General features: G+C 48.7%; 5 protein-coding genes across 12 annotated transcripts; 1 reads left to right on the top strand and 4 right to left on the bottom strand.

Moving 5' to 3' along the window:
* Nucleotides 1-56: 56 nt before the first annotated feature.
* Nucleotides 57-24,036, top strand: LOC120955805 (nucleolin). Of its 2 annotated transcripts, none has more exons than XM_049609374.1 (3): nucleotides 57-136; nucleotides 21,491-22,244; nucleotides 22,314-24,036. In XM_049609374.1, exons 2-3 carry the CDS (start codon nucleotides 21,534-21,536, stop codon nucleotides 22,671-22,673), a joined length of 1,071 nt encoding a protein of 356 aa, XP_049465331.1. In that variant the 5' UTR covers nucleotides 57-136; nucleotides 21,491-21,533; the 3' UTR covers nucleotides 22,674-24,036. The 2 variants fall into 2 exon arrangements, with proteins under 2 accessions (XP_049465331.1, XP_040232915.2); XM_040376981.2 differs by lacking the exon at nucleotides 57-136 and adding an exon at nucleotides 21,102-21,409.
* LOC120958249 (peroxisomal acyl-coenzyme A oxidase 3) lies at nucleotides 3,968-7,535 on the bottom strand. Of its 3 annotated transcripts, none has more exons than XM_049609367.1 (5): nucleotides 7,442-7,535; nucleotides 6,624-6,735; nucleotides 4,870-6,401; nucleotides 4,644-4,798; nucleotides 3,968-4,579 (listed from the first exon to the last, which is right to left on the bottom strand). In XM_049609367.1, exons 2-5 carry the CDS (start codon nucleotides 6,647-6,649, stop codon nucleotides 4,181-4,183), a joined length of 2,112 nt encoding a protein of 703 aa, XP_049465324.1. In that variant the 5' UTR covers nucleotides 6,650-6,735; nucleotides 7,442-7,535; the 3' UTR covers nucleotides 3,968-4,180. The 3 variants fall into 3 exon arrangements, with proteins under 3 accessions (XP_049465324.1, XP_040236840.2, XP_040236838.2); XM_040380906.2 differs by having other exon boundaries at nucleotides 7,405-7,525; XM_040380904.2 differs by lacking the exon at nucleotides 7,442-7,535 and having other exon boundaries at nucleotides 6,624-7,307.
* On the bottom strand, nucleotides 8,547-19,356 carry LOC120958250 (choline/ethanolamine kinase). 5 transcript variants are annotated; one of them, XM_040380907.2, is made up of 8 exons: nucleotides 18,378-19,353; nucleotides 16,246-16,293; nucleotides 12,966-13,301; nucleotides 11,842-12,398; nucleotides 11,624-11,764; nucleotides 11,274-11,544; nucleotides 9,933-10,181; nucleotides 8,547-9,856 (listed from the first exon to the last, which is right to left on the bottom strand). In XM_040380907.2, the coding sequence occupies exons 1-8, from the start codon at nucleotides 18,396-18,398 to the stop codon at nucleotides 9,731-9,733; spliced, it is 1,749 nt and encodes a 582-aa protein (XP_040236841.2). In that variant the 5' UTR covers nucleotides 18,399-19,353; the 3' UTR covers nucleotides 8,547-9,730. The 5 variants fall into 5 exon arrangements, with proteins under 5 accessions (XP_040236841.2, XP_040236842.2, XP_040236843.2 ...); XM_040380908.2 differs by having other exon boundaries at nucleotides 16,246-16,290; XM_040380909.2 differs by lacking the exon at nucleotides 16,246-16,293 and having other exon boundaries at nucleotides 18,378-19,352.
* On the bottom strand, nucleotides 19,601-20,888 carry LOC120958251 (zinc finger protein 91-like). Its single transcript, XM_040380912.2, has one exon. The coding sequence runs from the start codon at nucleotides 20,716-20,718 to the stop codon at nucleotides 19,627-19,629; it is 1,092 nt and encodes a 363-aa protein (XP_040236846.2). The 5' UTR covers nucleotides 20,719-20,888; the 3' UTR covers nucleotides 19,601-19,626.
* Nucleotides 23,806-27,501, bottom strand: LOC120955804 (RING finger protein 10). The gene is made up of 4 exons (XM_040376980.2): nucleotides 26,667-27,501; nucleotides 24,794-26,589; nucleotides 24,612-24,728; nucleotides 23,806-24,539 (listed from the first exon to the last, which is right to left on the bottom strand). The coding sequence occupies exons 1-4, from the start codon at nucleotides 26,734-26,736 to the stop codon at nucleotides 24,132-24,134; spliced, it is 2,391 nt and encodes a 796-aa protein (XP_040232914.2). The 5' UTR covers nucleotides 26,737-27,501; the 3' UTR covers nucleotides 23,806-24,131.
* Nucleotides 27,502-27,606: the final 105 nt, after the last annotated feature.

Here is a 27,606-nt window from a genome sequence, read left to right as displayed (position 1 = left end):
AACGATTCGCAGAAAAATAGTTCCACTTCCAAGTTGAATCGGTTCCGGGCGGAGGTGAAGATTAAGCTTTCCCTTACCATTACCGAGGTGAAAGTGCGTGTGGTTGCAAGAAGTCGAACATATGGACCCAACAACAGTAAGAATTTTAATTAGATAAACCCTATCATTTTATTATTGATTTAGATATTGCATCTTTTTGCTTAAATTAATCTGGTCTAAGTACTAAATACAGTTACTTTCTACTCAACTGCAATGGTCCCATCGAGGCATTGCGTCATTATTAAGGAACAAGCGATTCTTGGCGGACATTCCGTTCACACGAATACTGCTATACGGTACACTCGAGCGCCTCTACGGTGGCCGGTTTGAGGGTGGACGCTGTCGTTGGCCCACTCGTTTGCCAATAACTTTGCGCTAGAAGCTCAACGTGGCGGAAGATCGATTCGATTCGCACTTTTCGCGTAGGATCGGTGGAATAAGGCACGGACGCACTGATCGATGGCTTGCGGCAGACACCGTTATGAGAGGCCCCTCCCGAGTGTGCGTTGATCGTTGCAACTCTCCTTCGCTTGGCCTGCTGCTCTGCTACCGGATATTGATTGTTCGTAATGTCATGCAGAGGTGCAGCCGAGGCAGGATAGGCTCGTTTCGCGGTGCTTCGGTTGCCACTAGCAACAGCCATTTGATGCTGCTGACCATAGTACTCGCTGTTCGATTGACGTTGGTGCGTGTTGTTCCAGTGCGATCTTTGATATGTAGATGCAGAAGAACCGGTGTTGTAGTATCCAGCAGACTGATTGTTCGTGGTGTATCCGTTTGATTGGCCGTTCCAGTACACTCCAGTATACGTGCCCGTCTGGTGGGATGTGGAAGATGCACAATTGTTGTAGTAGCTGGCCCCGCTGTACTGCTGCTGTTGTTGTTGTTGTTGCTGGTAAGTTGTGGTCGCTCCATAATACGCTTCATTTGTAGAAGCATTTGCACTTGTAATTTGCTGGTGTCCTTGCAGCGATATGTTTGCCATGATGCTTTGCCAAAATGTTGAACTTTACGGACGGAGCTGGACGGAGAGTACTTGTAACGCTTTGGAACGTTCACGGTGGAATGATTGAAGAGAGTGCAGGACATCTCGCTTTTAAACAAAGGTAGTAAGCTAAAGGTAACTTAATTACACATCCCTAAGATTAGCAGTCCCCGATCTTGAATTGCGTCGAGACAGCAGACTGGTAGACTGGTCAAAGGGTTATTCCCATGTCTTGGCAGGTAATGCAGGCATGGGTAGTGCCGGCGATGTCCCTACCTGCCAATGCACCCAGTCCAGTCGCCAGAGCGATCGGTCAGTCTCGCAGATCGCATCAGATTGTCTGCCTCCGCAGGGTAGTAAAAGTTGACCTCCAGTTTAAACAGAGCCACAGGGCACCATATTCCCATTGGGGTAAGGTTGAGCGTAGGGTAGTCAGCCTCTGGATATCGTGTTACGTTTGCAAGCCATTTGGCAAACAGGGTCCTATCCTGGAGCGCTTGGCTAAGCAGTTAATTCATAATTGTCCACGTAAAAACCCTCTGCGTCGGGGCTCAGGCGACGGGTGGGATTTTCCATGTTCCCTGTGTTGAGGTACAGTTGAGGTGGGCAGGACTTGTAGGAAAAGAGGATAGCGCATTAATCCATTTCCTAAGCTTGCTGGTCGCCAGCAGGGCGCAGCCACAATCCAATAGAAGGATTAACGTTTACACGATTTGTTGGATAGTTTTGAATGCCTTGTCAGCCAGAAATTCCAGCAAATATCATCGTATCCTATGACTCTTTTTTTTTTACTTAAAATGGATTCAAAAGTTATATGTTTTTACAACATTACTGCAGGAAGTGGCTCATGTGTCATTCACAACATCCTCAATAAACAATGATCCTATATAAACTTCCGTTCCTGTGGGTTGAATGAGGGTTTTCCCTACAGGTTTCCCATTCATTATTCCGTTGGAAATTACATCAAACGATTTTATCTGAAGTGTACAATAATGTAAAAGCCCACTCTCGATATCTCCGTATTGAAAACAGAGTGGAGTTTCAGAATCTTGCGTATTAAATTCTTGATCGGAGTCGCGGCTGAAAATCCTGAATTGATTGTTATCTTCATTCCGATGCAAATCCCGTCATCTCACTGTCTCCGGTTTTAATGTCCATTCATTGAATCTGGCTGAATTTGCTCCGACTGGACATTGCCGATCAGACGTCCGACAGCAATTCTAGACTGCTTACGTAATAGGAACTTCAAACTTCCGTCTGAGGGGCCGGCACCTGCTCGTAGCACTTTATTGCCCAACGATCACAATCGATCGCGAAAACAGTAGGACGCGCCGAAGTTACGTCAACTTACGTCCTTATGATTGCCTAACATTTTTAATTGCACCGCGCTGTGGCACCGGCTGGAAAAGGGCTCTGGATTTGCCGACGCACAGAGAGTCTGGCCCTGTATAAAGGCAGAGTTCCGCGTGTCCTCTGCCCTGCTATTGCTGCTAGTTGTTTGTGTTGTGCCAAATTGGGGTCTGGAAACGGTAATAGGATTATAAAAATTATACCCAAATTCGCACGCAGTCGGAGGTTTCCCCTTCGCCCAAAGTCAACAGGTAAACGATGTCCCTTAACCGACTCTTATCCCTTGGGAATTAGGGTAAGGTTGGTTGGTCAAGGTTTTGCATCGGTCGAAAATTCCGGTCCCAGGATTACCATCATCATCCAGGGTCAGCTAATTGAGCTGATCACCGAGCGGCGGTCAAAGGTTTATGTTGCTGGTGGCAGGCTCTGTTCTTCATTTCGCCAAAAGGTGACGACAGGCGCGCACGGTAATAGAGGCATCACGGGTTTGCCTTTTGCACTATAATTTTCCCCCTGGGGCGGGCGTCACGCGGTGGGTTTGTCGTTTCGAACGTAAACAGATCGTAAAACCATAAAACCAATACGGCCATCCCGGCAGGAGCAGGAGCTGGACGTGCTTTGTTGTGGACGACTTCGGGCGGCCGATTGTCGCATGCCTGACGTCGTATGCAAACAGAGCAGCAGAAGACGACCACGATTGCCCCAGTTGCAATCCCATTATACTGACCTGTCTCAGGTTTTCCAAGTCGGTACCTGGGCGTGTCCCGTCGGAGCGTGCAGTAAATCTAATTTTCACCATTCGGTGGAAGCTGCGAATAAAATTGTTTCAAATGCTCCGCCAATGTTATATTGCTGGTGGTGGTGCAGGAACATCGGGTCGTTTTTTGTTTTTGTATCAACTGTTCTTACCCTACTATGTGCAGTAACAGTGCTCTTGTTGTGCTGTATTCGAAACTCACAGCATCTCCCGCTTACTCATCTTGTTACCTTGGCTACCGACCATCGATTCCCATTACCTTTTCCACTCGGTTGATAGTTTTCGTAAACAATCTCCACCCACCGGCGCGGTTCCTTTTGCAGAAGCTGCGCGTCCTTTACGGCGAGAAGGTAGCGAGAACGGCTGACAAGCTACCCCCGATCGGTTGGTTCTTCTGGTTTTGTCACACACGGGTACCCTACCGTGGGCCCATTTTCCCAAACCAACAACCTCCAAAAACAAAGGACGGTAAAAAGATGAATCGTAAACACAAAAAAGGACACCGGCCTGGGTTGGCCGGGAAACGATCAAAGCAATCGGTGTTTTATGGTTTGTTTACGGAATGCGTTAGCAAAAGTCTATGCGAAAGTGGGCGCAACCATCGGGCCCCATCATCCTCTTCTGCCTTCAGGCGCACAATCGTGGGGTAGTCGAAACGCGTGCGCTTTTTACATTTCTTATGGCTTTCTTTTTATCGGTAAGAGTGTTGCAAAAAATTTATTACCTTTTTTGTTTTGTTAGCGCGTTTGCGGTGATATAAAATTCGCACAAAAACACTGATCATGACGCGTATTGTTACAGTAGTAAAACCCGCAGCCCGCCCATGTACCCTCCTGTGCGTTTGTTCTCCTTTTTATTGGTTTCCCTTTCGACGGGAGCTTTGCTAACACAATGGAAGCTAAAAAAAAGGTATGTGTCCGTAGTAAAATAAAAATAAAAATTAGTTTTCTGTAATTGTCACCCTCCCAGCTAACCATATGGTGAGTAATTCCATAAAATCTGGAAGCTCCCAGCAGCATGCTGCAGCAATATCTTGTCTTAGGATGGTGTTATAGCTTCGATTTGATGTAATCGCGATGCACCACGTCACGCCACCATTTGGGGCGTTCCAGCGCCTCCGGCGCTTGCATGATCGCCGATTCCATGTGCCGGTACACGTCACCATCGCTCATACCGAGCGGTGAGTTGACGATGAAGTCGGGCGGTGCGATAGCGTCCACTATTGCGATCGCGTCCTGCTTGATCGTTGGCAGCAGGTCGAGCACAGCTTGCTGCAACAGTGCCATTGCGTTTGGTTGGGATGCAAAGTATCCACCCTGGTAGAAGACGCCTACGTGGCGCAGGATCGCTCCGGCACCGTACAGTGAGCCGAGCCGCTCCAGTGCGGATCGTTCCGGACCGGCCTCCAGGTTGGCCAGGAACTTTGCATACACGTTCAGTAACATACGCTAAAAAGAGAGCACAATTGTGTAGGGTGCTAGCTGAACGACTTCAAACGGTTCTACGTCTTACCTCTCCGTAAGCGATCGAAAGCGTTCGCGCAAAGAACGACTGTACATCGTTACGAGCCTCGAAGGTGGATTTTCCGTGCCGCTTCAGCGCTGACATCTTCTGGAAGGATTCCTCCAACAGGTAGCCCACTAGCCAGTCGAGTGCCTCAAGTTGATCTATTGCAACATTGCATCATATCTCTTATTCTCTCCAAGCTCTTTGCCCAACATCTTTCCCAATCACTTACTTGCAATCGATGCCGCATCCGCCGGACCAGCCCAGGTGGCCCTTTTACTGCTGAGCACAGCATACTGCGCAAGAAACTGGGCCGAACCGAGCGGGGATACTTCGGCAAACTTGTCCCAACCCTTCGCCCGGACGCTTAGCAACCAGTTCGATGCTTGCTGGATCAGCACATTGTTTTCGCCCTCGTACGTACAGTTGGGATCGTTATTGCCGCGCAAATCGCCAATCGTCGACAGCTTCAGGTATCCGTGGCCACCGCACGCTTCCCGACACTCCTGCACACCGTCCCGGGCGGCCCACGTGCACACCGGCTTGGCAGCGGATGAAAGCGCGTGCACCTCCATCCCGGTCGCGCCAATGTTCTCTCCCCCCAGCATCTTCAGCTGCATGTCCCCGTACGCCTTCGCGAACCAAAGGTTAAACACCCGTATCACAGTGTTGCTGGCAAGGTGCGGAAACAGTCGGAACTGTTGCGACTGGTACTCTAGCACCGGCCACTCTTCCTCGCTGTCGTCCGGTCCGAACTGTTTGCGGCTGGCCGAGTAGCGCAGCGCGATCGTGATCGCTTTCGTGAGGTAAACGTTCGCAATGCCACAGATACCGATGCGCCCGCCGGAGAGGGCACCCAGCGAAGCGCCGAACCGTTTGGCCGGATCTTTAAACGGCGATACGAACTCGCCCTGCTCGTTCACGTCTCCCGTACGCGCAAGCAGATTATCCCGCGGAATGCGGTACTGGCGGAACATTACGAATCCATTGTCCACGCCCTGAAGTCCCGCCTTCGCTCCCAGATCACCGACCGTTACGCCCGGGTAGGCTTGTAGTGTGGTCGGATCTCGCACCGGTACGACGAATGCGTTCAGCCCGTGGTGCTTACCATCGGCAGTGTACAGCTGAGCGTACACGATCACATGCGTGCAGGTTTTGCCTAGATTTCCGATCCAACATTTGGCCGCCTCGAAGTCGGGCGTGTTCAGTACGTACTCCCCGGCCGTCGGATCGTACGTAGCGGTCGTGCGCATACCCTTCGCGTTGGTACCGTGCGCTATTTCGGTCAATCCGAACGCACCCAGATATTTGCCCGTTTCGTTGCCCTCCACGATCTCGTCCAGCCGGCCCACATCGAGCGTGCGTATGACGGACGGGAACATGCCGAACCCGAGCGAGTACTTCACGGCCATGCTCGGTTCGTACGCAATCCACGCCTGGTGGTAAATGGTGGCCAGATCGGGTCGCTCGAGATAGTCGACCATGGTGAACATTTTCTCATTCTGTACCACGTACATGCGCTTGGTGGCTAGGTGGCGTTCCTCGTCCATCGTTAGCGTGCCGGTCGGATGCGCGAACAGTGGGTGCTTGCTGGCAAACTCCCACACCCGGTGCTGCAGCTTGAGGGACGGTTCATCGTGAAAGGAAAGCTTGAGTTTGCGCCAATCGATGGAAGCTTGCTTCCGGTACCGGGTCAGTGGGCCACGTGCAGGTGGATCGGGAAACAGGGTTTTATTGTCCAACAGTTGTCCGTGCGCCGAAGGACTGGAAGAATACATAACGGTCAGTTTGATAGTATGCGCACGTGCTATTTAAATTTGAACAACTCGTCCGAGTAGAAAGCACACTTAAAACATCGCATGCACCAATTGTGCGATGTTTTAGGCAACAGGCCATTGTTTTCGTTGGATGTTTAGAATTTCTTATTCAAGTCAGCACATATTTCCGAAGCTCGTTTTGCAATAAAAAACAAAATGAAACACTTACCGTGCAATTGTGTTGAATTCGCTCATATTTGCCGGCTTTTCGTTGCCACTTGCCGGTTGTACCAGTTGGCAGTAGTCTCGCTGTGGCGTTTGTTTACGTGCAACTTTGACAGCTGGTGAAACACACACAGAAGAAAAACATAGTTCACGACGAATGTAAAACAATGGCAGCACACTTTTGTTGCTGTTGATGCAGTGGTTGCGTGCGATGTTCTTATCAACTCCACCATCCAAAAATACGGCCCGATAGCTGGCAGCAATAGGTGATAATCTTTTGCAAATCATCGGTAGACGAAATGCGCTGTAACCATACTACTACACTAAATGGAACACACAAACAAACACAAACACACACACAGTGTAAACCCTGGCAAAAAGATTGCGGGCGCACCAGCGGACCACTCGGCGCAACAACCTCGCTACGCAATGAATGAAAGCAAAGTGGGCCGAGGCAGGCCACTGAGATGTAAAACGCGAACGCAATTTTACATCATCACCACTACTGGCGCAGTACGTCACTAGCGCGCAGTGTTGATGATTGTGTCAGTGTGTGTGTGCGCGCGCTAAAAGCATGACTTTAAACTCGGTGCGTAGAGTTGATGCACTTCGAACTCTGTGCACGATCGTTGTAAAGTTATATTGCCCTCTGATAACTATTTCACAACTTGGAAATTTTCCTGTTTTTTTCTGAACCAGTGCGGGAATTGTGAGAACTTGCAAACAAGTTCCAACCCGACAGAAAGAAGCCTCAACCAGTAAGAAAAATATGAATATTGCCCTACCCTTTTCCAATAAGGATTTCTTCAAACCCAATCTTACAAGAAACGGTGTACAAAACGGTATTGTACTTTAAGCAAACTTCCAGAACGTTAGAAGCGTGCTGTCACCACGAATTAAGAAAGAACACTGAATGGTGTAGAGCTTTTAATGAATGCTTATACCCCCAGCTAACCCGCCCCAGTATGACGGGTCAAAGATTCATCGGCGATTCACAACACCTATGTGGGAAGGGAACACACGACACTGTGGAAGCGATAAAGACCCTCCTCCCCATGCGGGGGGAACGATAGAAGCCGCAACAAGCGCGATAAAAGTCGAAAATCTTTCCTCCAAATCCATCGGTGTAAGGTGTACTGAAAAGGTGATTTTATTTGTATATAGCGATAAAGGAGCGTGAGTAGATTCTCTCTAATTACATTACTAAAATCCGTTTACATTACGACGCGATGCATAAGGGTTTCTTCTCACTTGGCTTTTTACGACGATCGTTACCAGTTAAAACATGGCGCGGTCTCCTAAATATGGTGCAAAAAGTTTAATTCTAGCGCTAGCTACGTAATAAACGGCCCCAAATTTGAACGATCGCTGAACGTGCTACACATTAGGCCCTGTTTTGTATGCGTGTATGTGTGATCTTAACAGGATGCGAGCATACGATAACATTGCATTTGAATTTGAATTTCGTTTGTCTGTTCAACTTGCTCTCTGCCTATTTCTCACACACCACCTAAACAGCATATATGTAATTACGTATAGCTTTGAATAACGAAAAGAAGTTTGATTTTGTATGTGACATTCAGTATAGCTCGTGTATGGTTTTCGATATGCTTGGGAATTTCTACACAACGTGGTGTGTGCATTTTTAGGCGCTTTTTTTTTAAAGTGAGTTTGCTTTTTCCTCCTGAACATTCCGCCGCCTTTCGCTACACTTTTAACATGCCGTTTTCTCTATGTTCCGTCACACCTTTGCCATCGGTCTCTACCCAAGAACATCTCAGTCATTAGGTCGGTTCTACTACATTCCTTTCAGACAAAACACATCACTACACGCGAGTACATTTATACACATCACACGGGTTTCGCTAGGATCTACTATATATGCTCAACTATCGTGTGTCCCAAAATAAGAAAATAGTAAAAAACATAAAACTCAAAATGTTACACATTTATTGCGAAAGAAAATAAAACTTATAAAAAATCTCCCCCCGGTTTCTTTAAGAACGACATTACACAGCAGCTCTAAGTTAGACAAGTTACTACTATCGGTATAAATTCGTCATATCACACCTTCTTTCCTAGTCTTTTATGTTCGTCCCATTCCAAAAGGATGTGAGTGAAGGAATAGTAGTAGTGGTAGTAGTAAAGATAGAATATGTCTCTCTCTCACTCTTTGCGCAAAACCGAACATCACAAACGACGCCATTTTGCGCCATTGAAAACGGTGGGGCCAGCGCGCCAGACAGGGAGAGTGTCGTTTGTACACATCCGACTCTAAAGTATACGTAAGACAAAACAACCTCAAATAAATAGTCATAATAGAAACAGCTTCGTTGTGGAGTGAACCAATATACCCTACAGGACAACACCGTACACGTACGTCGTACACACGTCTGTCTAGCAACAATACACCACCACAGCTCGTTAGCATCGCGCGCTATGGGCAACTAATACTGTTTTCACCTAAAATGACGACCTTATCATACGCAACTGGACTGGACATTCGCTGGACGATCCTTAACCTAGCCTACTCCACAACCCGCGCAAAACCCTTTCCACAAAATGGTTGGCAACAAACGCTTCCGGCTAACTCTACTTCCTATAACAACTGGTCACACGTGCGTTGCTTAAAATCGAAATCACGTTTAACTCTCTGTTCCGCACCCGTTACCGTTAATGAGCAGCAGCAAGTTAGGCTGTGTGGGTGTGTGTGTGTGCTTGGTACTTGACGCGGTTAGAATTGTCGTTTTGACACAAAAAGCGGAAAAACGGAGCCTGAACGATATAAAGTTCGCCCATTCATAATTTATAGACTGGATCAGATTGGGTTTCTTAGATGTGTGCGCACGGCTTCGATCGCACGCCCGCTTACTGGTTAATAGGATCCGAGAGAGTCTTGTACAGCCAATGAGTTCCGACAGACACACAACCACCTCCCCCGTGGAAGGGAAAGTTGTTCCGACATTCTTTGATTTTGCAGCCTCTTCACAAACGGTTGCAGTAACTGACCGGGGTATGAGATTCAGTTTCAGTCTCAGTTTCAAAACGGAGACCCCACCACATCACCCTTCCGGCATATGTACCAGGCTACGCAGGGTTTGGACCAGCAGCTCATTTCTCCGGATCGACCGGTGGTGTCTGCTCGCCCGGACAACCGTTCCCGCCGTTGGACATTGTCGTTTCGATGTAGCACTGTTTGGCCTGTTGGTACTGCTTTAGTCGGCAAACGGCGTACTCCTGTGGAGGGGAAAGCGAGAGAACAAACCATTTTTAGAATGGGTGTGTCAACGTTGAACAGCGACGAGCCGCTTACCATGTAGCCAAACTCGATCTCTTGATACACGTTCACGATGGCCCACAGGCTCCAGAACAGATGGGACGCCATGGTGAAGCACTGCACTTCCCGGCGCACCTGCTCGACCTCTTCCTCCGAAACGCTGCCCGTCAGCGAACCGTACTTGGAGCGTTCCTCCTCCTCGGCCGAATCATCCCGGTCGCCAATCTCCAGCCCATCCTCCATCGGTGGCGACAAGTGGCTCAGGTACTGCGTGATGAACTTTTCCTGTTTTTGGCGTTCGTTCGTTAGAGGAAGAGAGTAAAAATTGAAAGTAAACCACAGCAAATACGTTAGTGATCGTCACAAGAGGGTAACACAAAAACCAAAGACTTGAAAAGAGGCTACAGTTTATAAAAGTTGCACAACAAGTTTTTCATTCATTCGACTTTTCATTGTGTGTGAGTGTGTGTGTTTCTATTTCTTTAAATTGCTTATGAACAACATCGTGGGGATGAAGATTTGTGAGTGAACATAAGGTTGAAATACAGCATGGGGGGCCGTAAGAACGACTATAAACGCCACGAGAAAGTACAATTACAACACTCACAACACACAAGAGGTGCGCGGATGAATGAAACGGGGGGAAAACATGAAAAATGATAAATGGGTTTGACACACAAACTCTACTTTGGTAGATTCGCTTTTGGTACAAATCGGTGAAGGATGAGCGGACGGACGATCAGCCGGGCTCAGTTGCTCGCGGTGTGTGTGTGTGATTGTGTGTTTTTGCTTGGTTTGCTGCCGCTGCCCAGAACCCTACTTCCTAGTCACTGGTACACCGCAGATGCAAAACACACACCCGCCGCGCGCGCTCGCACATTTACAGAGAGAGAGAGAGAGCGTGCGCACGCAGAAATCGGCTCCGGCATTCCGGGCCCCTTTCTAAAACGAAAGAAACCATTACTGATGCTCGATGGCGGTACGACTAGAGAGAGGTACCGCGCGACGACGAGGACGAGATGACGCGCTGCTGCTGCTGGACCAGAGAAATACTTTATCCTGTTTTAATGAGTTTTGAGTTTCTTTTGGTTCCGGTACGCGACTTGGCGCTCTCTAGGCATGTGGCGGCACGGTGGAAGTGCCCGGTAGGCCTTCACTCAACCCGCACACGCACCACGCACCAGTATGGTGGACGAGAACGAGAACTGAAGAGAAAAACAATAGAAGAACGCAAAAAAGAGAGCAAAAAGCACGAAGGGCGCGCAACACGATTCGGCCGGTTACCTGTCCACCTGCCGAGCCGAGCTCGAATGCGCTGATGTTGGTGGGCTTGCGCCGCCCATTGTGGTGTCTCCGAGGCTGGAGGCCGTTCCTTACCTGCTGTTCGGCGGTAGGGTACTGGTCCAGCTTGTGGTAGAAGTAGGGCGACTGCGTGTTGGTGTAGTCGAACGTCCACTCGAGGAAGTGGTTGGCCAGATCGAACCCGCGATAGTTGTAGGCACAGTACTCGAAGTCAATGATCATCAGTTCCGGCTCGCCGTCCGTGGAAGAGTTTGCGTCCGACAGGGCTTGGGAGTTGCCGCTCAGCACCGAATCGCGCGTATTGTCCAGATCGTTCTCCATTGAATCGTGATCCAGCGATCGCTTTCTGAAATGGAATAGAGCGATGTAAGGCAAGGTTCTTTAAGAATGGATGCGATGGAAACAAAAGACTTTCCCCTGCATACCTCGAGCTGCGATTGAGACCAATGTTGCCATCGGATGGAGATACCGATTCATTGCTGGAGACTACACCGCCGTTCGATATTAGGATGCTGCTGAAGTGTGAATCGAGCTGGGCCGATTCATCGAAATTGTCCAAAGTTGTGCTAAAGGAAAACCAAACAGAACAGATACATCAATGTTTGTGTCACGGAAATCCAGCACATCCTTTAGCTTAGCTTACCATTCGCGGAAGCTAGGTTCGCTCACTGTGGGATAATCCTGTCGCAGCAGTATGTTGCCCTCCTGCAAATCGTTGTGACAAAAGACGACCGGAAAGTCTTCGCTCTCAATTACCGATCGCAACCACTCGACCTCACCCGCCAGATCCATCGTGGTAATGATGCTTGCTTCTTCCCCCGACTGATCCCCAGTGCCACCGGCCTTCTTCACGTTGCCGTTCGCCCGATCGCGCTCCATCGTTTCCAGCGTTCCGGCGATACCCTTCAGCCACCGGGCCATCGTGTTCCAGATCCAGTCCGGTTCCTTCGACACCGGTATGTCCATGCTGTGGATGGCGGCCATCTTTTCCGCTACCTTTAGCGATATCTTTGCATCGCTCAGCTCCGCCGTCAGCAGGGCCCGGGCCGGTATGTACTGTTCGATGCGGCCGCCCGGAAAGATGCCGTGCAGTTTCGGGCCAAGCTTGCGCTCGCTCAGCAGCGTAAACACGACCGATTCGGTGAGCATCGTTTCCAGCGCATGTTCCCCGTGCGTTTGACCGTAAATTCTTAGCAGCACCTGCAACACGTGAGGTTGAAAAAGGACACGTTAAAGAATGCGTTCATTTCATCAAATTAAATCGAAATTACATCAAGATTTTAAACATTCTTTTCCACCCCTTTGCAAATGAAGACCTTGGGAACCGTTTTGCCACCGATGCGAAACGTAATAGATATTTGCCCTATCTTATCTATTCGTTGGTAATCGGCTGTAAATTGGCATTACCACAGCCCTGAACTGCTGCTTCGTAACGAGCAAATAGACTGTTGCGAAGACACACCGTTGTCAGTACAATGGCCAGGGTAAAAGGCCTGTGTGTCGCATGATAATTCTGGTTCGCGCCCTCCTGCAGCATCGTCAGTAATTTGATCATCGATAAAGATCGGTCAATGCCTGCCCCCGCCGACACAATGGCGCGACAGTAGTAAAGATAATAATTAATACGTAACTTCCTAGGCACATGATGCAAGGAGCCAGAAAAGAAAAGGAATTTCTAATACGCGAGGCTGTTGTGCATCCTTCCCCTCTGCGGTGCCTGCAACTGTACCCGGCGTATCCTTTCGCTCATCGTGTCTCGTGGCTTACCTCCTTTGGTTCTAGCAAACTGGCGCCACTATCCTTTCGTGCCCGCTTGCTTCCATTTCGTGCCTTTGTTGCCGTCTTTGTCGCGGTATGGTGATCCGATGCGAACGAGCCTCGCCGTGAGTTTGGATGCGATTTCTTGCCACCATTGTTGTTGTTGTTGTTGTTGTTGCCGTAATAATGATGCTCCGGCAGGCTGACGTAGTAGAGGAAGTTGGAGAGTCCACCGCTGATGCGCTTCAGCTGCAGCTCGTCGGCCGATATCGTCTTCCAGGCACCGGTCAGATAGTCCCGACAGATACGAGCCGCAATGTCCCGCATCTCCGTGGGAGAGTTGGCCTGCGATGGTGAAGGGAAAGAGAACACACAGACACGCAGACACACAGACAACTATCATTAGTATGGAACGTTCGAGTGGTTTTGTGGGGAAAATATACGGAGCGATCGAGGGGAATACCGATGGCGGCTGCTATTATGAAACCTACCGTAGCCGTACTACAAATGAGACAACTTAAGAGGAAGCTAAGCTTAAGGTTTAGCGAAGGAATCAGTGTGTGTGGTTTGCTGCTGGCGAGTCACACCCAATCCGCAATTTGCAAAAGCTTTGTACTACGCGTGTGTGTAATTGCCGTGTGTTGGTGTCTCGGTGGGGATTCACACACGGTCACGTAGGTGTTTTTTTCTAAGGTTACAGCAGCGGGGTGTCCTTCAGTATCAGTATATTGGCTGGTATAGTGAAACGCTAATGATTTGTTTCCTTCTTGATTTACTTTTACAACTTAAACAGTGAACGCAGTTACGATATATTCGATCCAATGGTGTAGAAAGAACTGCCGAGCGTGTCACATACACCGCAGTACCTCTGTCTGTCGCAGCAAAAAGGTGAATATTTGGCAAAAATCGATCGAAAGGCTCTATCTTTGGCGTACGGCGTGGCAAACGGCGGCCATGCGGAAAAGTATTGCGCTGACGCTGTCGTGGATTAGTTGTTGTTGAGAGTAGCGCTAGCAGAGATAAGTAAAAGCTCAAACACACTTTATAAATCCTTCAGATGGTGATGATTGCTTTGGCAAAGTATCCGGAAACTGAGCCGCTCCTGAACACCTAATCAATCGTGTATCTCCTTGACATATTTCTATGCTAATCCTAACAACTGCAAGTCACTTTACACTTTATCAGGCCTGACGACTGTGTGTTCGGAAAACAAACATGGATTCTAGACACCTTTCAACCGAGACACCTCCGGGGTGGATAGGTTACGATGCACCGCAAACACACTATTGCCATTCGACCCCGAAGAAACCCCGTCGACGCATGCGTGCCCGTTCGTGGCAAGGCAGGTTCGGGTAGACGAGCACCGCCGTCGGGTATCGGTCGGTCGAGCCGATCAACCTGCTTGCTGTTGTTCCTTTGCGTTTTGCCTGCCAAAAAGGTTGCGTTGCGTGCGGGCTGGCAGGCAGCAGAGTGTGTGTGTGTGTGTGTGTTTGGTTGTTGTTGGTGTGTGACATTCCGTGCCGTCCGGTTTCATCATCGCCAGCAGGTCGCTTAAAGGGCTCGGAGTCCGTGTAAACAACAGCTGTCTGAAACTGCGATCCTCTCCGCAGTCCGCTGGTGGAACAACAGAATAACACACACACACATACCAACACAGCCATGGCAGCAGCAAAAGGATTCGCGGCGTATCGTAATACATGACGTAGCGTTTCTGGGCCTGCAACGAAGCCGAAATAGGAGCGTAGCGCGCGCCGTCACCCGACAGGTGGCCAAGTGAGGAAAGTAAACAAAAACACGTGGCACCCAGCGAAAGCGGATCAATAAAATGACTGCAAGATTCGCTACGGCAATGGGCTTTTTTGGGATGTTTATTGATTCAATCAAAGGGTTTTGCAAACAAAGTAGGCATGACGCTTTTGTTCAATATCATTAAGATGTGATTCGCCGTATGGTCCTTACAAGGCAACCATTACTGGGTGGGATTTGCAAAACAATTCCTGTATAATCGCATCCCTTACTGATTGCTAATTATATCAATATTTATCTCACTTCTCCATTAATCTTTTTGAGATGTAAATTCATAGCAAAAGCCTTTCTCATTTTTAATTATATCTTCTCTGTCTCTTTTGATTGCAACTCAACTGCGCTCGACCCAACACATTGTCTACAATTTTCTGCTTTAAATTATTCTACTATTGATTTTCTTTTACTCCTACTATTCCCCTTGCTCATCGTCATACAAGGGAACTGAACACATTTAATACACCTCGCGGGCAAAGGGTTCGACATGCGACATGCTGGCAGCGATTTGCCACCCCGCCCCCTGGTGTACGTACACGGCTACCAACAATTTTTGCTGTAGGATAAGCTAAAATTATGTACCATTATGACCGTTATAACGGACTCATTACACCGGCCTCCCGATCTACACGTGCAAATGTATAAGCGCCACCGTCTGTATATCGACGTGTACAGCACACTCCAACAGTGGCAGCATGGACCGATATGCATTAAGCACTGCACACTAGATTCGTCCGTGTACAGGCGCTAACCTTCAGCTGTGCCTTGGTGAATCGCTAAAACATGGCTCCGGTACTCTCCGGCCGTTTGTGTGTTTTTTTTAGTATCCCCCGTACCGGTGCATTCGTTTTGTCCATTATTGATCCAACCGTCATTGACCGTCATATGCATAGATAGAAGGCAAACCAGACCGGGGTAAACCCTTACGATAGGGAAGTGAGGGGAAATTTAGCCTGTATTGTATTGCGTTTTTTGTTCTCTAAAACGAAACATTCAAAATAAGATGAAAATGTGGGAACTATCTGTGTCGATCCCAACCACAATGTCGTGTTTTGTGTCTCTCGGTGGATTTTTGCACACCTACAGCAATTAACAGGCGCGGTTTAGTGTCATGCAAATAGTAGTAAAAATAGCTGCAAGCAGCTTGCCTGTGCGCACATATTAGTAAGTAAGTGATGAATGCAATTATTAATGCGATTCGCGCCAAAATGGGGTTTTCGTACAATTTGCATCATAAAAAAGATCTCAATCTGCCCAAAGTGCAATGTGCAACGTGATCTCTGGCGTAGAGCCAAAGGCAGTTGATGTGTAGAGCTCTAGTGTGCCGTCTACTGCTCAAACGCAATACCCCAACCAAGCAAGCGGTGCCGAATAATTTGTTGTGTGTGCAAGCAAAAGTGTAGAGGAGCTGAGGGAAAAAAATCCGACGTGCGGGGAAATGCGCAAATAAAGAAAGGTTGACATTTTTTTAGCGACCGTCACACTTCACCTTCAATAACTGCTTCAGTGATTCCGCCACGGGATCGGGACGCTTCTGCTAGAACGGGAGGGGGGGGGGGGGGGGGCGAGGAGAGAAAAAAGAAACCAAAACTGTTGTAATCCACACAAAACACATTCGATTGTAATTAGATGCCGGATCACGGGTATACCGAGGGGGCTGCGTAACGATAGCCAAAGTCACACGGCACGGTATGTCTGGAACGTGACCGTGAAATGATGTCTGATGATGACTGTTCGCACAATCCGTCACGGCGTAAATCTTTCCACGTGGAATAAAAATCTTCTAAATGTCATTAATGCAGTACACGTTTTGGACGGTGGGATGGGGAATACTGAGAGAGTGAAACCGTAGCCAACAGCTCCATACGAAAGCCGGAGGAAAGTTACCGCTTCGCTCGATACAAATGGGGCGGATTGAAGGGGCGGCGTACTAAATTGGTCAAACACAAAGCAGAAAGATAAGTGTGTACCTACACTTTGTTGCACAGTAAAAACGACATTCATATCAAGACGAATTTTTCATTACGGCGTCGATCCCTTGCCCTTTGTCGGGGAACCGCTAAGCAAACCACGGCCGCTCGCGCCACGAATTGTTTTATGAAGAAACGCATCGGGCACTTGTATTTCTAATATTTACGCCGCAACTATTCTACTGATAAGAGCCGGCCGAGACCCACCCACCACCGTCCCCCGGTCGCACTTTAGGCGAAGAGTGCAACAGACTGGTGAGAGGAAACACATGCATAATCTCGAAGGCAATTGTTTGCTTAAACTTGACTTTCCTTACGCGTCATTTACTGCCGGCCTTGATCGGGAAGGAATTGCAAATGGAATGAGTGTGAATGCGTTACCTACTGTTTAAAAATTGCATTCCATTTAGTTAAATCGTTCACCAATGGAAAAGGGTTAGTAAGCGATTAAGAAGCGTTGGTTGATAAGCTCAGAAGAGAGCTCCCCGAAAAAAAGAGCCACAAACATTGACCGACCGACCGACTGTTGCCCCGTTCCAACAAGGGAAACACTTCCGGAGCCATGGGAGACAACGGCGGAGTGAAATAACTTCCCTAGCACCTGCTCAGCCGTTTCCTTTCACGGTGCCGGTGAGTGTGAAATGGAACAACAAACTGCTAACAAAGCCATATCAACCGATCTGATTAGTCATGCGTCGTGACATTTTGCAACCGCGCACGAGTGGATCGATCGGTTCGGGAGCCGGTTCTGTAAAGTCGCTTTGCACCAATTTCATGTCTTGTCGTAATGTCATCGAACTAGGACCATTACACAGAGCGACAAACAACTAGCGAATGCATTGATTAATCATTTCGAGATGATTCTGCAGTGCTCATTCCCCTTTTTTTACATTATTCTGTGATCTTCACGGACACGATACGATCGATAAAAGGCGAACCAAGAGACGCGTGGCACACGGTGGCGCACGTAATCGCTGGTTTGTCTTCTTCTTCCAGAGAGGTCATCAGCTGCGCGACGGGGCCAAACCTCGAAGGACAGACTGTAGTGGGGGGGGAGCCGATTTGTTGTGTCGATCTACGCCGTATTCAACCCCAACACACACCATCCGTTGATAGAAAGTCTGCAAAACGCATTCCCCGCATTCGCCGCGAGCCACCGGGGCGGGCTATCGTTTAGATTTGTTTTTCTTGCGCGTTTCGTGAGTGACTCATTTGTTTGCGTTGCTAATCCCCTGTCTGAGCACTTCTGTGTTTGTTTTTGAAGTTGTTGTGGAAAACCTATCTACGTCATGATTCACAGGCCCCTAAAATTAAATGTCTGTCCTTCTTTAAAAAAGCATGTTTTTAATGATATTCAAATGCTATGACGCACGCAAAGCGTCGAGACGCATTACTTATTGTGTCGTGCCATGAAATAATGAACATCTGGTTAACCACAAGTATAATGAGTGTTCCATCGTGTGGACCACCAGAAAGTGTCACACACAGCCGCGAGCCGTTTTTAGAGGGCTTTCTCTCTCATGTAGCCGTAATCGATCGGTTGTCACGATCACGCCACCACCATACGCACACACACACCTTCTCTTCTATCATGGCCTACCTGTTGAGAGGGAGAGAATCAAAATGGCACTCCAAACTACACATCACTTACCTTCGCAATCAGGTTATTCATGTTGCTGCTATCTCTCCTGTGCTGCTGCTTCGCGTAGAATCTTTCACTGCGTGCCGGATGAGCTACTAATCACCGTATGTGCACCAAAAATGTCACACCACTAAGCCCGAAGTTCGGATGTTCGGATGGGTGATTCGGTTCCTTTCTGGCGCACGCTGATAAGCAGGCACCCCTCTGGACGTGGGGATGATTTTTGGACTTTGTGGGTACTGGCCGGTCTTGCGCGCGCGCGCGCCTTTCGGTCGATGCCGTCCAACCTCGCTGATAACGGGATGCGAGATTTCGATTCGGTGGTAACAGCGCAGCACCAGGCCCACCGACGCGAGTATGTGTGTGTGCTTCAAATAAAAAAAATCCGCTCAGCCAAGACGTCACTAGCGTCGCGTTGCGTCGCCCGTTCTCGGTACCGGTTCGAAAGGTGTTGAATGGTTTTCTTCTAGCCCTTTTCTTTACTTCACGAAAAGTAAAAATAGAAACAGCGCTACGTGAAGCGTACTGCAGGGAATCTATCACACTCACGCACTCACTCACGCACGCGAATCTACGACGGCGATTTATAATTTGTTTAAACAATTAGCAACAATAACTTAAAATTCACCAATCTCCAACCGAATCTTTGGTTACATTCCACAAGAAACGTGCTCTAAGCGTTTGGTTACGCGTGTCTGTTTGCAAAATGATGACCCAGCTGATGCAGATGTTTCGTTTTGTTTGCTTTTCACTTCTCTACCGTACACCGCATGCTACGCTCAGCAGCTTTCGGCAAACGGAGAACAATAAACTCAACTTTACGGAAATCTTGCATACACTTTGTGCAGTCAACGTTTTTTTTCTGGGTGGTGCGTACCTAACACACAAGTTTAGTTAAGAATGATAACGTTTAATAACAATAGACACACAATAAAAACACAATGAGTGCACCGAACGAACAGACACGTCCTTTCAGCTTAACGGTTTGAATGTTATTATTTTCCCTTCGGCTCGGTAAAACGGTTGGACGGCGCAGACCGTATTATGCGTTTGACAGGAGGTGGGGGAAAAACATCGCATGGAAAATTCATCGAATCGATAGTGACAGTTTGGATAGTGCTCAGACTGCACCATTTGCGTTCAATTAGCCCTTCAATTGTTGAAGAATTAACAGCGATTTTCCTACTTCTTGTGATATTTTCCCTTCAAAATTAATTGATGATCGTTCATGATACGATACTAAACGTACTTTTTTTTATTATTCGGTATGTTGTTCTATTTTTGACTTTCTTTTCCAATTGGGATGTTTCGATTTCGATCCGTTGCATTTTACCAGATGTTTGGTAAGGCTCGTATTTCGGGAAAACTTGCGCTGGCATTTCTCACACCCATAAGGATATTCACCGGTGTGCGAAACTTCATGCCGTGCCTTATCCGTTCGGTGACAAAACTCTCTGCTACAGTAATCACACTGAAACGGCTTTACGCTCGAGTGTATGCGCATATGGTTCTTCAAATTCACCGCACACACGAACGACTTTTCACACACCGGACACGGGTGGGTTCGATTGCCGGCGTGACGCATCGTGTGCATGTTGTAGTTATGCTTTTTGGCAAACGTTGCCCCGCACAGCTCACAGCTAAACGGTTTGTGGTTGCTGTGCAGCAGCGCGTGAGCTTTCATATTGCCCTTGGTCGTGAAACGCTTCTCGCATATTTCGCAGGTAAACAGTTTCTCCACACCGTGCTGTGGATATTGTTCGAGATCTGCTAATTCAAGCTTCTCATAATTCGATTCATCTTCCGCGATTTGTTGCTCTGCACCTTCACCATCTTCGGGCTGCTCTGTGTAAGTAGCTTCGATTAGGTATTCCTCGTCAAAGTACGCAGGAGCTAATTCTTCCTTCAACACAATTTCGATAGCGTTTTCTGATGTTGAGTCCTCGTCCGCCCCACTAGACTCCTTTTCATTCGCTAAACTTTCACTGACTGCGTTTGCCTCGCATGATTCGGTCTCTCGATCACTTTCCACGGTTTCGTCTGTCAAATGTTCCTGCTGTTTCACCTCTTGTGACACACTGCAAGCGTTACTGCGCAGCAGTATTTTCCGCAGCTTTCTGTCAGAGGAAATACATTTCTGCCTGATACTGTAAGCTATCACCATCGCTTCAAGACAACTATCGCACACCAAGTCGGGCAGTCCATCGTTTGGATCGATTGCAATACCCGCGCATTCGCTGATTAGCGTCGCTGGCGTTAGCTCCAGTGGAATCTTGGCACAGTGCTCAAACAATGGCCAAACGTGTTTAACTTCTTCCATGCAAACTCGGCAAATTTCGAACGATTCCATGGAGGTTTATGTTGAAAAGGATTAGTTAAGGCTTTGTGGGAAAGCGAGCGAAACAACAACAATACTGTAGCTTGGTGGTATGTAAACAAACGAGCGTCTCTGATCTGTCAGCTATTTACGCTATACAGTCAGTACCCGAGATACGCATACATTCAAACCGGTTCATTTTTAAACCAACAACTTTGCTTTTATTTCATTGAAACAAGTTCATTTTGTTGATAATATTGTGCGCCATTGATATATCAACAAAAAAATCAATACAAAACATTATTTAAATCATATTCTTACCGTATTTCAATTTCATTTCTATTCCTACCGGTTGAAATTGTAATCGAACCGGTTCAAACGGGCTAATCAACTGTCAAACTGAAAAAACGGCATCAAAATGCCATAAATATAAAAAAAAAATTGCGATGAAAAACATGAAACAAAAAAATCCGTGAAAACGCTCCCGTATTTGTATATCTTTGTGCAATATTGCTTCCCGAACCGAGCGCATGAGAACAATCTCAATGTAAAGCTGGTTGTTAAACAATTCTTCCTTGTAAAGTAAGAATATTTGTGCCGTCCATCATTAATCTGAACTGCTGTTCGACGGTTCTCACGGCAGCATCGGTGCGACAGAAATAGGGCAGCGTAATCCAGAACGGGAATACAGGAATTTGCTTGCATTCCTCCAGTGTCGCCTTGGGTACGGGTTGCGGGTACAAACTGCTAACCGGTTTGGCAAGTGTTTCAATGCAGTGTTTAATGCAATTTTTTAACTTTGTAGAAAAGAAACTTCTAACTGTGTGCTTCCGCAATACCGAGACAAGATGCGTAGCAGAACGGAAATGGTGACCACCACCCTGGAGGGTTCCGATTTTGACGAGGAGACGGATTTCGAAGACTCCGAGGAAGACTGGCGACCGGAAAAGGGTGATCCGAAAGCGATGAAGCGCAAAACGCGCGACATACTGACCGGCATGGTCAGTGGAAAGCGTGGCGGTCGCAGTAATAGCAGCAAGCGGGGCCGCAAACCCGCCGCCAAGGGCCGTGGCGCTGGAAGAAAACGCAACTCCGAAGACTACGATGATGACGACGACGACGATGACGATGATGACGATGATGATGATGATGATAGTCGGTTCGATAGTGAGGGTAGTGGCAGCTCCACTCCACCGGTACCGAAACGGGGTCGAAAGTCCGGCGCCACACCGCAGCGTGTGTACGGGCGCAAGGGCAACAACAGCAGCAAGACATCACCGTCCACATCGAAGGGGGGCTCGATGGGCCGGATGAAGCAGAGTCCCAGCTCGGAGCAGTCGGTAAGACCGATCCAGCGCAAGGTCGTCAATACGGCGAGCAGTTTTCCGGACAAGAGCGGCTACCTGAAGCTGTTCGTTAGCCGGGCGGACCTGGAGGAAGGCATACGGGACAACCTGAAGGTGTGTCTGTGGCGTCGGGACGGTTCCAGCTTGCTGCAGAAATACTTTCGAGATAAATCGGTCGACGCAAACACGCCACAGTTCACCTCCTCGATGGTGGTAAGTGTGTGTGTCTGTGAGTTTGTGGTCTATATTGTTAACACGCTTGTATCTCTCTCTCCATAACAGTATTCCTGCTGGGAGGATAAACGGGCCGATGAGTATATGGAGGTGAAGGTGCGCTGCATCGAACAGACGAAACAGTTGCGCGTACAGATCATCGATGTGGAAGCGACCGAGATTAGGGCGAAGGAAGAGTACCAGAAGTACATGGAGCAGTATGGCAAGTCGAGCGATTCGAGCCAGGGCAGTGATCGATCGAACGGCGGTAGGAATCGTTCGCGATCGGGTACCGGCGGCAAGAAGACCAATCGCAGCACGGGAGAAGACACGGATGAGCGTGACGAGGCGAACGACCAGGAGGAGGAAGAGTACGACGAAGCGGACGAGGAAGAGGAAGGAAGTGAAATTCCTTCGCAGGAAGAATGAGATTCGGCTGGTGGGGGAGGGGATTCGGCATAAGAAGTAGGGGAAAAACCCGGGTGCTAATAACAGCCGCCTTCCCCACCAGAAAAGGACACGTGTGACACACAGCATATACTAATTTATATTATTTCGTACGCGTTTTCCTCGTACGCTGCTGCAGCTCCGTCTCTGACGACTGAGGCATGAGATTTGAGACGAATTGTATCTTCTTCCTACGGCACGAATGTTCTCGGCAGCCAGACAGAAAGAAAGAGGGCCGAATTCGACCGAACATACAATCCTGTTAGCATGTAATTGTATTAAGAAAAAACCCGTCAACACGTATTCTATTACAAAAAAAAACGAACAATACTTGCACACACTTACACGCTAGCAAAGTAAGATAGTAAGGCGACGGATACTCGTGTAAATCTTCACACATTTTAAATGTTAATGTTTATGGGTGCCCCCGCGGCAGTGTACCACGTGCGTACTGTAGTAGTAATAGTAGGTACACACTTGACTGAACTTCTTGACCATGAACTTTCGTAATTTAGTACTTTATAGTAGTTCCCTTCCCGACAACATCATGACACGCGCGTTTGCAGGCAGGCTTTGCAATGGCGACAGCCAATTTAAGGGTTAAGGGCCGCCGGATGTTTGCCAAAACGAAAGATCGATTTAATGAAGAAAAAACACTAACACATTGAATAATCATCTGCACTTAGGCATTGGATAAGGACGGAAATGGAAATGAGGAAGCGACTGAAGACGAACTCGCAGTGCAATGTATCTCGTCCTGCCCACTCTCTGTCACTCGCACGATTAATGAAATTATTAAAAATAAACGCGATTCATTGTTTTAAATGGAACTATCAATGGAAAATGACGGCGATTCGTTTGTATGATATATGTATGAATTCGGTGCCGAAAGAAAGTTAACTATTGTTTGTTTTTTTTTGTTCACATCCGTTCTTTATTGTTTGTTTGCTATTCGTGAAAGGTATATTTGCGTTACTTCTAAATTCCTATACGGTCGTGTAGTGGAATTTTATTCCGAACATACACCATGCGGCGGTTATTTATATATTAGTGTTTTGCATTAAACTGTCGTCCATTAACATTTTTTTTTGCTCTCTCTCTCTCTCTCTCTCTCTCTCTCTCTCTCTCTCTCGCTCTCGCTATTATTATTGAAACGAATTAGGACGATACATTAACACATTACATATTTGTTGTAAAGAGAAAAAAACATTTAGAACGTTTACCAAAAGTTTTACCGAAAAATAACATACAGGAGTGATAACCAATTATCAAGAATTAATTCTTTATATGTGTTGAATTGAAGAAAACTTAACACAAGAGGGATAGCTGTACACACACAAACAAAGGGAAAACAAATAAAACGATGCGCGCGTACAAGCGAAACATTGACTGCCATAGCAACAAAATAAACCCAACTGGGCGGGAGGGAGGGCAAACAAATCAGTTAAGATTCATGCCCGAGGCGAAGAGAAGAGTTTTCTTATTTTTCTTACGCTTTCCCGCAGCACCCGAACCCGAAGCACCGGCAGCGGCAGTAGCAGCGCCCGCATTAGATTGGTTTGGGTGGGAAATTTTCTTCTCCAGTGCTGCCTCGATCGCGCGGCCAAGATTGTTGTTGAATCGTGGTGCACGGGCAGCAATGAGCTCTTCGTCCGTTTCATCTTCCTCGATGTCGGACGATGCTGCTGTGTTGCGCCAACCGGTGCGGAAAGCGCTACTGGTTGAGGCGGTCATGCGACTCCCCGTGACCTGTACCAGCTTCGGTGGTGGAGCGTTTGACGACGTCGCTGCTCCTCCTCCACCAAGGGTGGGCCAACGTTGGCCGGAGGAGGGTTGGGTGGACACCATCTAAAAGAGAGGAGAGTGGTGGTACCATTGTATACGCTGTAGAAGGTTCAGGACAGCTTCTTGTTGACTTACTTTTGACCAGGATGACATCGCGGACCCGCTGGAGCCAGGAGAGCTCGAGATGTCGCTTGCAACTGGGCTGCTACCGAACGGTGATGGATCGTCCAGGTAAGAGTCGGAAAATCCACACTACGATCAAGCAAAGATAGCATTAAAAAAGCAGTCCAAATCAATCAATTACCATCCTCTCTTACCGAAGGAAACTGTTTGGTCGAATCAATCGATATGCGCGCGGATCGTGCCATCGCCTTGCCGAGCTGACGTTCGTTAAATTCAAAAATTTGCTTCTCACGCTTCTGCTCCGCCTTGGCACGCTTCTGTCGGGTGCGTTGGCGCACGGACAGCTCGTCGTGGAACAGACCCAGTACCTCCTCCGACACGAGTCCACCCGATGCCGGCCCGAAGTCCAGCTCAACCACATCGAACTGCGTGCAGACGGGCAAATGCTCCAGGTACTTCAACCGACGGCGCAAATTCTCATCCATCGAGCAGGAATCCTTCTGCACCACGCGGCCCGTGATGCGATGCGGGCTACGGTCCAGACTGCCGTACATGGTCTGCAGCATGCGGCTGTTGATGGAGTGCAGAAACAGTGGCTGCCCGTCCACGGACTGGTAGAAGTAAAAATGCTCGCCCGCACACTGTGCCGTCGGGACGATGTCGATATCCCCGACGGTGAAATTACTTTCCTCGTCAATCACAAAGTCCGGTGAACCTTCTCCACTACCCGGTGCAGCGGAGGCCGACCCATCAACCGACCCTTCCTTATCTTCCTCGCTCTCTTGCGGTTGCAGCTCGCCGACCTCTTCCGATCCACTCGACGAGACGGACGTCCCACGGACGATCTTTTCCATCGCCACGGGAAAAACGATCGCTTTTGCCGCTTTTAAATTGGTGCGCTTTTCTGCGAGCAGCTCCAGCGCCTGCTGGACGAACATATTCTCCGGCTCATCGGCACCGTCCGTTACGAGCTGATTCTGTAGCTCCGTCTGCTCGCGCTCCATAATTTTCAACATCTGCTCGGTGTCGGTTAGCAGCAGCTTCGTCAGGATGCTGTTCCCTGCGGTCGCGTCGAAGTGCGGAATCAACACCCGGTGATTGGCCGCCACCGTCGGCAGCTCATCGCTGACCTCCACCACCTTCATGGTGCCCTTCTCGCGACGCATCAGCTGCAGCGTTACGTACTCGCCCGTACCGTACGCGTGGAACGGTTTCGAAACGGCCGACCTTAGGTCCGGCAGATGGATCGCTTCGTAGCAGATGGGGCACTTGCGCCAGCTCTTGTCCGACAGTGCCAGATAGTGCAGGATGCACGGCCAGCAGTACACGTGGCCACATTTGGTCATCTTGGCCGCCACCGGCGGATACAGACAGATCGGACACTGGGGTTCCTCCGAGCTGAGCACGTGGATCTGTTCCACCTTGCCCCAGTCCACCAGCTGATCCGGTGCGGATAGTAACGGTTCGTAGTCTTCCCCGGCGCGCACCACAAACTGACAGTTGGCCTGCAGGAACTGCTCCTTGTTATAGCTGCCGTGCGATTGGTTCGTCAGCTTGCGCAAGTTGCCCGTGCGCGTGAAACGTACCGGCTGGTCGCGTTCGCGCGGTGCGTAATGATAGTTCAGCAAGTGGTTCAGGCTTTGCTTTTTCGAGCCTGGTGTAAAAACTGAGTGTAGTTCACCACGAGCGCCGGTGGGCGTCGTGTTCGGCCGTGCCGGTGGCACTAGTCCGGCGGTTCCGCTAGCGGCCGGTTGCTCTTCGGCCAGCGCACTGGTCCCGGTGTCGCCGCCGTCAGCGCTGAGCGCAAGCTGATCTGCCGGCCGGCCAACACGCTGCGACCGTTGCCTAGCATCGTAGTTGTAGTTGCTTTGATTACGGTTCTTGTTTGAGTTGGGTACTTTACCGGTGCTTGCACCGTTGCGATGATTATTTGCACTATCCGACTGTTCGCCACGACGCTTAGACTGTCGGGGCCACTTAACAGAAACATCTAAAACGGAAGCGGAAAGAAGTGTAAATAAACCCGTGCAACCCATATGGCATCGCAACAACAACAACCACACTGACCTTGACCTTTCTTCGTCTCAGAAATCTGCCCCTTGGACAGATTCTGACTGGTGTAGCGATTCTTCTCCATGGAGGAAAGTGGCTGACTCTACAGCTTGCAAGTAGGACAATTCGAAAGCTTCTTCGTTAACGCACACAGAGCCCTTCGCTTCTCGAGGGACCTGAACGGGGGTATGGGTAGCGGTGGTGGTGGTAGCAGCGCAACAGCTGCGACGGTGGGTGCTGACGCTAGCGACGACGACGGCTGCGGCGGCGGCGGCGACGGGAAGTGAAACTAGTTCCTTACGTTGCGGCATCATTGTTTTTTTCTTCTAATAGGCCATGTTGGTCACTCCTCAAAAAAATCTGGAAGAAATACTTCTTCTTCTGGTGGGTGGGAGAAAACGACGGAAATGCAAGTAAACAGCTGACGCTGTATAGCGAAGAGGCAAAGCAGCTCTCGCAAGAGATGCGCTTTGGAGGCACGGGTGTGTCTGTGTATGTGACTTTTTACACGGCGGTTGTACGCTTACGTCGATTTCCGTGACTTTTTCGACCGCCCGGGGGCCTCGTTGCTGCTTGTTCTTTTTATCTTCCTTTCGCACGAACACGAATATACGCAGCGATAGTGTCGGATGGTATGGTAGGAGCTCACACAGCCAAGGGCACTTTTCGGGAGGGCAGACGGCACGGAGAGAATGCAAATTTGGAAACACGAATGCCGAAATATCTACTAAAGCCACCGATGGGTGTAGAACGACAGGTGGTGGGTAAAATTTGCTGAAAACTTTTCACAACAGCACGAGCACCGCCACGACAAAAATGGCGACGAAAAATGTGAAGTACCAAACTCAACCCGGTGCAATCTAAACGCATTCTGACAGATCGATCGAAAATGCAGGGTTTTCGAACATGGTGTTGGCACTATTTTAACAAATTTTAATTTGCCCGTTGATTTGGC

This window comes from Anopheles coluzzii, chromosome 3 (genome assembly GCF_943734685.1).
Source record: "Anopheles coluzzii chromosome 3, AcolN3, whole genome shotgun sequence".
NCBI lineage: Eukaryota > Metazoa > Arthropoda > Insecta > Diptera > Culicidae > Anopheles > Anopheles coluzzii.
Note: the sequence above shows the minus strand (reverse complement) of the source record. Positions and strands in the feature narration are given on the sequence as shown.

What these genes read in the sequence shown, in the direction of transcription:
- LOC120958251 (XM_040380912.2), bottom strand. Translation starts at nt 20,718, where the DNA reads ATGGAATCGTTCGAAATTTGCCGAGTTTGCATGGAAGAAGTTAAACAC.
- LOC120955805 (XM_049609374.1), top strand. Translation starts at nt 21,534, where the DNA reads ATGCGTAGCAGAACGGAAATGGTGACCACCACCCTGGAGGGTTCCGAT. An exon ending in AGTTCACCTCCTCGATGGTG is followed by an intron (nt 22,245 to 22,313) that starts GTAAGTGTGTGT and finishes TCTCCATAACAG; the next exon opens with TATTCCTGCTGGGAGGATAA.
- LOC120958250 (XM_040380907.2), bottom strand. Translation starts at nt 18,398, where the DNA reads ATGAATAACCTGATTGCGAAG. An exon ending in CACTGAAGCAGTTATTGAAG is followed by an intron (nt 13,302 to 16,245) that starts GTGAAGTGTGAC and finishes TCACCATCGCAG; the next exon opens with GCCAACTCTCCCACGGAGAT. An exon ending in GGTCTCAATCGCAGCTCGAG is followed by an intron (nt 11,545 to 11,623) that starts GTATGCAGGGGA and finishes ATTCCATTTCAG; the next exon opens with AAAGCGATCGCTGGATCACG.
- LOC120955804 (XM_040376980.2), bottom strand. Translation starts at nt 26,736, where the DNA reads ATGGAGAAGAATCGCTACACCAGTCAGAATCTGTCCAAGGGGCAGATT. An exon ending in TGAGACGAAGAAAGGTCAAG is followed by an intron (nt 26,590 to 26,666) that starts GTCAGTGTGGTT and finishes CTTCCGTTTTAG; the next exon opens with ATGTTTCTGTTAAGTGGCCC. An exon ending in CGACCAAACAGTTTCCTTCG is followed by an intron (nt 24,729 to 24,793) that starts GTAAGAGAGGAT and finishes GCTTGATCGTAG; the next exon opens with TGTGGATTTTCCGACTCTTA.
- LOC120958249 (XM_040380904.2), bottom strand. Translation starts at nt 6,907, where the DNA reads ATGATTTGCAAAAGATTATCACCTATTGCTGCCAGCTATCGGGCCGTA. An exon ending in GAATTCAACACAATTGCACG is followed by an intron (nt 6,402 to 6,623) that starts GTAAGTGTTTCA and finishes GTATTCTTCCAG; the next exon opens with TCCTTCGGCGCACGGACAAC. An exon ending in TTTCGATCGCTTACGGAGAG is followed by an intron (nt 4,580 to 4,643) that starts GTAAGACGTAGA and finishes CTCTCTTTTTAG; the next exon opens with CGTATGTTACTGAACGTGTA.